The sequence below is a fragment of the Musca autumnalis genome, unplaced genomic scaffold (genome assembly GCF_047663935.1).
Source record: "Musca autumnalis isolate F117 unplaced genomic scaffold, ASM4766393v1 scaffold_3, whole genome shotgun sequence".
Classification (NCBI taxonomy): domain Eukaryota; kingdom Metazoa; phylum Arthropoda; class Insecta; order Diptera; family Muscidae; genus Musca; species Musca autumnalis.
The window spans coordinates 55,803,602-55,813,660 of NW_027411866.1; the positions used below are offsets into that span (position 1 = coordinate 55,803,602).

General features: G+C 37.3%; 1 protein-coding gene across 1 annotated transcript in view; it reads left to right on the plus strand.

Moving 5' to 3' along the window:
- LOC141397402 (homeobox protein unc-4-like) overlaps nt 1-9,592 on the plus strand; it is a 141,081-nt gene extending 131,489 nt beyond the window's left edge. Inside the window, exons 3-4 of the mRNA XM_073973548.1 lie at nt 8,769-8,908; nt 8,964-9,592. Coding sequence (XP_073829649.1) covers nt 8,769-8,908; nt 8,964-9,474 — 651 coding nt within the window. The 3' untranslated portion in view covers nt 9,475-9,592. The remainder of the gene's footprint in view (nt 1-8,768; nt 8,909-8,963) is intronic.
- Nucleotides 9,593-10,059: the final 467 nt, after the last annotated feature.

A 10,059-nucleotide genomic window follows, 5' to 3' on the forward strand; every position in this document is an offset into this window, starting at 1 on the left:
ATTTCGTGATGATGATTGGTGGTACGGACCAGAAGCTCTCTAAAGCGCTGATTGGTATATTCTCAATAATATAACGCAGGGCACACCTATTCATCGGCCGTATATGCACTAGGGCTATAACCAAAAAAATACCACGCCAGTACCATATGTGGAATATTGTCCTGATAACAAAAACGCGTGTTTTAATATGATTCGGTGAAAAAAGTTTCAGCACCGACTACTATTACTAAAGCCCCTTTGATATTTTTTCTATTTAAACATTTAAATTTTCTTTGTTTGAATAACTATTTATAGAAAACAAATACGATTCTCACAGGCAAAGTCATTAAAAGCAGTCTGTAACTTTCGCGAATTTGTTGCAAATGACCACATATTATCTTGTCTGCAATAAATATAAACATAAAATTCGCGAGTTTATAACAAAAACACAAAATTGCAATATTTTCAAAAGTGCATTAAATGCTCTGAAATATCGCGATTTCATAACAAATTGTCCCAGAATGGTTTGATATTGATTTCAAATTTGATTAAAACTATTAATATGCTATTACGAAAAGTGTTTATGTCATTATAACAAATAAAATTAAATAATGCATTACTGAACTTCGATGCATTTGGTGCGGAAACTTTTTTCGCGATAGAGAAAAAATGACATCATATTTCATAGTAGTTTTCCATGGTCTACACAGCTATGGGGTGGTATTTTTTATATTTGTAAAAATTGCAAAAAAGTTATAGCCCTAATGTGCACATTAAGCAACCCTACCTTCACAGTTCCACGCATTACTGCTACCCCCATACATTCCATGTATGGTTCACTAGAGTCAAGCTCAAGCGATATAAGTCTGTATTGAACAGACTGGTGTATTAGGAAGGCAAGTGCTCCTCCTACGCTTCTTTTACGATCCTTCTCTAAAACAATCATGGTCACATTTGGCACGGCGGTGCCGATGATTTTCGGCAATTTACACGCACTCGACCCGAAAGCACAGAAAGAGCGTACAAAAGAGAACAAATGTTTTGATTTGTTATTGTTCACAGCTTGCGTGAGTACAAACTTACTAACACACTGTTATAAGTTGCCAATAATTTTGAATACATTCACATTTTCTCCGTTCTCTTTTTGGTCATGCCTGCTCTAAAACGTTGTTATCATCGCAAAGTTGCAAGCTACAGGAGAAGGTGAGCTTTGTTTCCTGAATCGCGGCGAAAATGATTCTTCTCCGCCTCATAAAATTACTAGTTTTGTAATTGACATGGTATGACAAGTTGGCCTTAATGTCATCGTTACTATTTAAAATTGTTATATTAAAAGCAACAACAACACATAAATAACTTCTATAATTAATAGGAAACAAGTAAAAAAGTATCAGTCGGCTTTGCCGACAGAGATATACCCTCAGCCTGTGTATATTGAAACAATTTTTTTTCCAAAAAACGCATGTATTTAGGGAGTTTTAAAAATTTTGGGCGCTTGAACTGACAAAAATGTTGATTAGGATTTAATATCAAAAGTTTTGCGGAGGATATACTAAAAAGAATGGATCTCCAGCCACTACATATGGTTCCATAGGGGTTTTTTAGAACTTCAGGGATGTTTGCTCAAGAAGTATGAACTTGCCCCTGAAACAACTTTTACCATCGCAATTGAGGCAGCAATGCAAGTTGCTTCAACAAAAATCAAAGTGATTCGAAAGCAGGTCTTAATGTGAACATGTATCCGAAATTTTGAGTGGGAGGTACCGGATGGAGTGGACAAATATAGTCCATATTTGAACCTGATCTATATCTGGTAGATATATTAGGATGTGTAAAGTATGGACCAATTCGGCCACTCTCTTCAAGAGTTATCGTACGCACAATTTTTCCGAACATTTTTGAACTTTTGTGGGGGAGGTACCTGAAGGAGTGGACCGATATGGCTTATCTTCGAACTTAAACTATGTTTGGACAAAATATTACTAAGGCCAAACTTTGGACCGAATAGGCAGACCTGTTCGAGAGTTATTTTGCTCTCCAACCTCCTCACACAGTGTCATAGGGGTTTTTTGCAACTTTCAGGCTATTTTCTCAGGAAGTATGGACTTGCCCCTGATGAAACTTATACCGTCGTATGGAGGGCAGTGAATACAAGTTGCTAAAGCAAAAATCAAAGCGATTCGAGAGATGTTCCTAAACTGAACTTTTCCAAAATTTTGTGTGGGAGGTACACGAAGGAGTGGACCGATTGAGTCCATATTAAAACCTGATCTAAGTCTGGTACACGCTCCACGATGGGCAAAGTATGGACCAAATCGGTTACACCCTTCAAGAGTTATCGTGCGTACAAATTTTCCGAACATTTTCGAACTTTTGTGGGGGAGGTACCGGAAGGAGTGGACCGATATAGCTCATCTTCGAACTTAAACTAAGTTTGGACAAAATATTACGAAAGCCAAAATTTGAACCGAATCGGTTCATCCCTTCGAGAGTTATCGTGCGCTCCAGCCAGCCAGACAGACAGACAGACAGACGGACGGACATTGCTCAATCGACTCCAAATTGTCTGAAACACATTTCGTCCAAACATACTTGGGGTCTAAAACCATTATTTCGATGAGGCACATTTTGCCCGTATGAAAGTGTATATACCCTTCATAGCCTAAAGGCTGAGGGTATAAAAATGCACCATGACAAATTGCTCGATTTTAAATAATCACTCACAACAACTAAAACTAACTAATAATGTGAATGGTTATTATTTTATCATTATCGTTGTAAATAATTCACCCATTCAACATTTTGTAATTCATTTGAAAGCGTTTTATCAACGGTTAAAGCCCATCAATCGCTAATAAATGTTGTGAATATTCTTCACATTTGACAGTGTCATCCACCATAAATTTGTCAACAACATTATTAAAAAGAGAAAAAAAACAGACATTTAGCATGTCTAGGAGGGTAGCGTTTTTAGCTGAAGGGCGAACTATGGTTCCGTCATGCTTTACTGCGCTTGCAGTAGCAAATTGTACTGGCCATAATAAAACGTATAATTTAAATTTAATTATTTCCCACATTGGCAATTTCCAACAATGGACTTTACAGCAAAAAGCAAAATCAATTTACAGATTTTTCATACAACAATAGAGAGGAGATTCTCTTACATACATTGAAATGATGATGTCGTGTCTCGAGGAATTTCATTGATTTAGGCTAATATGAAATAATGATACCACCATACTTGCTAACAGTATATCTGATTTACAAAAACTCCTACACAAACTGACACACACAAGCGAAATATATGGTCTCAGGATAAATATAAAAAAGACAAAATATATGGTTGTCAGTAGAAACGATTTGATTCTTGATACAACACTACAAATAAAGAACGAGACTGTCGAACATGTAAAGAACTTCAAATACCTTGGTGTTCTAATAAACGACAAATGGAATACATCAAACGAAATCAAACGTCGAGTGGAGATGGCCAGAGACACATTTTTCAAATATAAGAACGTACTAACAAATCACGAGATAAGTCTAGCAACAAAGATACGATTCACGAAATGTTACATTTGGTCTGTGTGATTATATGGAGCTGAAACGTGGACAATTAAAAGTGCAGATGAAAAGAAAATCGAAGCGTTCGAAATATGGTTATATCGACGAATTTTGAAGATACCATACACTGCTCACATAACAAACCAGGGAGTACTGAGAAGAATGAACCAGGAAAGACAACTCCTACATACTGTCAAATCCCGAAAAATCTCATACTTGGGTCACCTTATGAGAAATACAAAATACAAATTTCTACAACATATTATAAAAAGGAAAATAGAAGGAAGCCGAAGCCGAAGCAGAGGCAGGAGAGAGATATATTGGTTAAAAAACATTCAAGACTGGACGGGATACAGAGATGAAACCAACTTACTAAATGCCGCTAAAAATCGAGAACTTACCTACAACTAGATAATATCTATATTTGAAATTCATTTTAAAACATGTAAACAATAATATTGTATGATCGCTTTACATCCGAATATCGGATTCGCAAATAAAGAAGAAGAAATAATGGTATGTTTGGACGAGTTCCATTTCAGACAATTTCGAATCGTCAATTTGGAGCACACGATAACCCTCTAGCAGATCAAGCAATGAACCTCATAATATGTTGTCCAAACTTAGATCAAGTTCGAAGATGACCCATATCGATCTGGAAGGGAGTGACCGATTTGGTCTATATTTTGCACATCGTACTATTTTTATACTCCTTTGGGTACATCCCACCCAAAATTTCGGAATGTGCTGTTTAGGACTTGCTCTCGACTCGTTTTGATTTTTTGCACCAGGTTTTTCTCCCTATGACAAAGGTACAAGTTTTTTCAGTGGTAAGTACATACTTTCTGAGAAAATGGCCCGAAACAACAACTTTCGAACCGGATACTGCGTTGGTCCAAACTTTCCATATGATAAGATTTCTGGGAATCTTAGATAAGAAGAGGGTGCTTATCGGCCCCTCCTTCAGGTACCTCCCCCACAAACGTTCAAAAGGCAATCCCAGCGGCCGGTTCTATATACTACATTGACTCGGAGGAATCATCGACTAAGTGCCGCCATATCAACAATTATGTGTTTGTGTTCGTTCCCAGTGGGAGCGGCAATAAATCCCGGATTGCTTGCTCTGATCTTTTTTGGGCCGCGCCGGGATAGAAGAAAACTCCTGACTATGGGTCTGTTTGTTTGCCAGATTCGTATCCACAATATATCATCAACATCGTTGAGATGTAATGAACGCATGTGCACTTCTGGTCTTAGCCGCCTACAGGACTACTGGGATAGGAGTTACTATATATGTTGCTTCTTGCTGCGGCAGATCATCTCCCAGTGTGTTTCCAACTTCGTCGTCGGAATCATCGTCAGAATACGAGACATCCCCGCAGTCTCCCCAACAGCAACAAACGCAGCACCTAACACCACATATTGTTGTTCAGTGCCCCGAAAATTCATCATTCCTGCAACTCAGCGAAATCGTTGACTTTATGAGTCGCAGGAACATAATGGTCGACGCAATCCAGGAACCAAAGGTCACCGTCACCTGTAGCTTGCATTAGTTCACCAACATTAGTTAGCTTTTGGAGGGCAATAACCGTCTGGTGCTAGGGATCTTCACGGCGAAGGAAGACGCTCCTACAGGGATAAGCTGATTGGCAAGGTTTCAGAGAATTTACCAATCACTACTTCAGAGAGCTGCTCAGCTGAGAGAATTTTCAGGGTAATGTTTAAGCACATGGATGATCCCGGGGTTGAGTTTTTAACAAGTGTCCCCGATCTATCGTTAGCCTCCCATATTGTACGAGAAGCATGAAAAGTTGTCAGGGTGGTCCCGCAACTTAATCCAGGCAAGGATGCCAGCAGAGGTGAAACGAACAGGCCGACCTCTTGTAGCCACTAGCAAAGATTATAAAGACACTACTCCTCCCCATTACGAAAAGCAGTTTCCGTGTTTAACATCTACCTTTCTGAAATTCTACACTCTACAGGCAGCACACATTGGTTCAGAATCGTTCTACAGCATGTTTAAGCCGTCCGCGCAAGCTAAAGCTAAGTAAGATATGCGGCTACAGCCTAGTAGGTAAATGCTAGCTATGCGCAGTGGAAGAATATTCAAAACTGTCAGATTGCCGTCTGAGTACTGAAAGGTACAGAGTGATTGCTGTAATCGGAGACCACCCCCCATTCATCGCGGTTTTACAGCAGTTAGAGATCCGCACGATGCAGTCGCCTCAATTCATATTGGACCCAATTTAATGGGACGATACGCAATCTACACCCTGCATTTGTCTAGCTTCCCAGCTAAACCCACTCACCTGCATCCTGGTTATTTATGGATGCAGTCAGTGTACAACAACAATAGTTCAAATATATTCGCTAAAATGGTAAGCGCGATATCTCTTCAACGGAGCAACCGATTTCATCCAAACTTTGGATTTCGTAATATTTCGTAAAACTTAGTATAAGTTTGAAAATGGAGCATATCGGTCCACTCCTTAGGGTGCCTCCCTCACAAAAATTCAACATTTAAGTTTAAGCGCAAATTGGGGATTGTTCGAGAATCCCTTGGAAATCATTTGATACCCAATTATATTACGCAGTGAGATCTGATCCAACATAATGTTGACCTGTAACATGATAACAAGGTTAGATGAACGCACTCACGGACGGACACATATCCCTCATTTACTCAAAAGGTGGCATATTTAAAAAAATGTCAAATGTGCAAGTTGATATCTCTAAAACTCAACGAATTACATTACATTACATATTTTCTAGGAATTTGGCATAAATCAATCAAAACGTTTTTTGAGTTTCTGAAGCACTAAATGAGCTCGTGCAGAAATTATTTCGATGTGTCACAAACTTTTAGATCAAAACCAACTTATAATATCCTCCCCATATATTAGTGTATGGTGTATAAATAAACAAGTAAAAAAGCATTAAGTTCGGCCGGGCCGAACTTTTCATACCCTCCACCATAAAATATTCATTCCTGTCCCCAACTTTAAGGTAGTACGTTAAAATGTCAGATATAAAATAAAAAAAAATAAAATGCTTCATTCTGGAGGCCCTTTTTTTATGGTGCCTATATCTAACTGTTGACAATTTTTGGTGGGCTAATAAAATATGGTCCTATGTTGACAGTTTTTGATGGGAGCCTTTAATGTCAAATAACTCCTAATTCGGTTAAAAAATTTAGCTGGAATCCTCAAAATATCGAAAATCGGTACATAACGTGGGAACTTCAAATGTCATTAACAGCTAGTTCGGAGGTATCTGGGCTATACGAAAATATGAACTTAAATGAAACATTTTTGTTGCAGATTTTTTTTTTACTTTTAAATTTCAAATTACAGAAAGTTCGCCCAAAAAATAAAGCTAAGGTACGGAAAATCGGGAGGTTTGTTTTGGGGATATACAAAAACATGGACCTACGTTCGGTTGAACATTTTAAGTAATATCCTCAAAGTACCGAAAATCGGGAAGTATCGTTTTATTTGGGCTATGTTGAAAATTGGTGATGCAGATGTGTGGTGACCACTACAACCTTCAAATGTCAAATTACAGTTATTTCTGATACCAAAACGTGGACCTATGTATGTCCAAAAATTTTGTTATATAAGTTTATTGACATTTAAGAACTCTAAATGTCAAATTATAGCTAGATCGGTCTGAAAATGTAGCTACAAAAGTCAAAATACCGCAAATCGAGGGGTACCGTTATATGGGGGCTATACCAAAACGTGGTCCTATGTCCACAAGTTGTGTTAAATAAGGTTATTGACACTTAAGAACCCTAAATGTCAAAATATAGCTAAGTCGGTCTGAAAATGTAGCTAAAACCGTCAAAATACCGTAAATCGGGGGGTACCGTTATATGGGGGCTATACCAAAACGTGGACCTATGTCCACAACTTTTGTTATATAAGTTTATTGACATTTAAGAACCCTAAATGTCAAATTTTAGCTACATCGGTCTGAAAATGTAGCTAAAAACGTCAAAATACCGCAAATCGGAGGGTACCGTTATATGGGGGCTATACCAAAACGTGGACCTATGTCCACAAGTTTTGTTATATAAGTTTATTGACACTTAAGAACCCTAAATGTCAAATTATAGCAATATCGGTCTGAAAATGTAGCTAAAAACGTCAAAATACCGTAAATCGGGGAGTACCGTTATATGGGGGCTATACCAAAACGGGGACCTGTGTCCACAACTTTTATTATATAAGTTTATTGATACATAAGAACCCTAAATGTCAAGTTATAGCTAAATCGGTCTGAAAATGTAGCTGAAAACGTCAAAATACCGCAAATCGGGGGGTACCGTTATATGGGGGCTATACCAAAACGTGGACCTATGTCCACAAGTTTTGTTATATATGTTTATTGACACTTAAGAATCCTAAATGTTAAATTATACCTACATCGGTCTTAAAATGTAGCTAAAAACGTCAAAATACCGTAAATTGGGGGGTACCGTTATTTGGGGCTATACCAAAACGTGGACCTATGTCCACAACTTTTGTTATATAAGTTTATTGATACATAAGAACCCTAAATGTCAAGTTATAGCTAAATCGGTCTGAAAATGTAGCTAAAAACGTCAAAATACCGCAAATCGGGGGGTACCGTTATATGGGGGCTATACCAAAACGTGGACCTATGTCCACAAGTTTTGTTATATATGTTTATTGACACTTAAGAACCCTAAATGTCAAATTATAGCCAAATCGGTTTGAAAATGTAGCTGAAAACGTCAAAATACCGTAAATCGGGGGGTACCGTTATATGGGGGCTATACTAAAACGTGGACCGATATATCCCATCTTCGAACTTGATCTTCCGACGGCTAAAAAAATTGTATTCCCCAATTTTCAGCGAAATCGGTCAACAAATGCGACCTGTACGTTGCGAACGGACGGACGGACGGACGGACGGACGGACGGACATGCATAAATCGACTCAGAAAGTGATTCTATGTATATCCCTAGAAGGAACTATGGGTCTATCTCGCTTCCTTTTGTATGTTACATACAAATGCACTAACGCATAATACCCCTTACCACATAGTGGTGTAGGGTATAAAAATTAGATTAAAAAGGCAACTATAATTTCTGCCGATATCTAGTTACACTATCGCGCCACTTCTATTTTATTAGCATTTTAAAATGTTTTTTTTTTATTTTACTAAAAAATAAAAACTTTAATTTCTTTTCTTACAGGTTTGGTTTCAAAATCGCAGAGCCAAATGGCGTAAAAAGGAAAACACGAAAAAGGGTCCCGGAAGACCAGCTCATAATGCTCACCCACCAACATGCTCCGGCGAACCAATACCTCTGACTGAATTAAAGGCCAAACAAAGGTAAGATTTTACAGAAAAACCCCCATATAATTCAATAATGTTTTTTATAACACAGGGCTCAAAAGCGAAAAAAGATGGAAAAGGCAATTGAGCGGCAAGCTAGAAAATTACGCCTCAAGGGTATTGAGGTGGATATGCAGAAACTAAGAACCGATTATATTGCACAAAGACGCTCTAATGGCACACTATCCGATTCAGACCTTGAATTAGAGTTTCGCAATAACGATGATGATGAGGGTGACGTTCAAATTGATGTTGTCGGCAGCGAAGATATGGAATCCCAATTAGAGTTTCGAACTTCCACATGTTCTGCATTAGAAATGGCTAATTCCAACGAAAATAGTGTAACAAATTCATATATTGAAACAGACAATACCACAGACACAGAAACAGTTGATGTGAAATATATTCCGCCAGCGCACATCGAAGATACAGAACGAAAATTTAATATACAACAATTCACTGGTATTAACGATAGGAATAAATTGGAAAAAGTTAAGAAGGAAGAGGATACAAAACCTTTCATACCATTCAGTATTGAATCGCTACTCAATGCACAATCGTGAAAAATCTGTTTTGAAAACTGTTAAAATTTATATAAAGAATCTATATATAGTAACTTAAGACTTATTTATGTATGTAAATATGAATAAATTAAATAAATATTACTATTGAAATGTATAATTAAATTTGTTATTTATTCTTAATTAAACATAAATAACATTCACCATTGGTAGGTATTGTAACAAATCCATAGATGAGTGTATATTTATTGTGTGTATGTACAACATCCACAACTCAATTACTAAACTTATTAGCATAACTTATCTTTCTTTATCCTTTTAAAAAATTACACTAAGGAATTTGATGATAGTTAAATTTGAATTAATATAAGTCAAAGTTCGCATGTCTTTAAAAAAAATTAGTAAAATTGCACGTTTCCATTACAGATCACAATGCCTTGTTCTACTAAAAAGGATTGCTTTTCAACAAAGTAGGAATAGAGAATGGAATGATACTGCAGATTTAGTATACCATTATTCGGACAGGGACGTTTGAGCACTTTGCTGGCGTCTTGTATGTGTTGGCGGATGTATGTTAAATTCCTAGTAAAATTTTAAATTTGTTTAACTTGGAGTTATTAGTTTAGA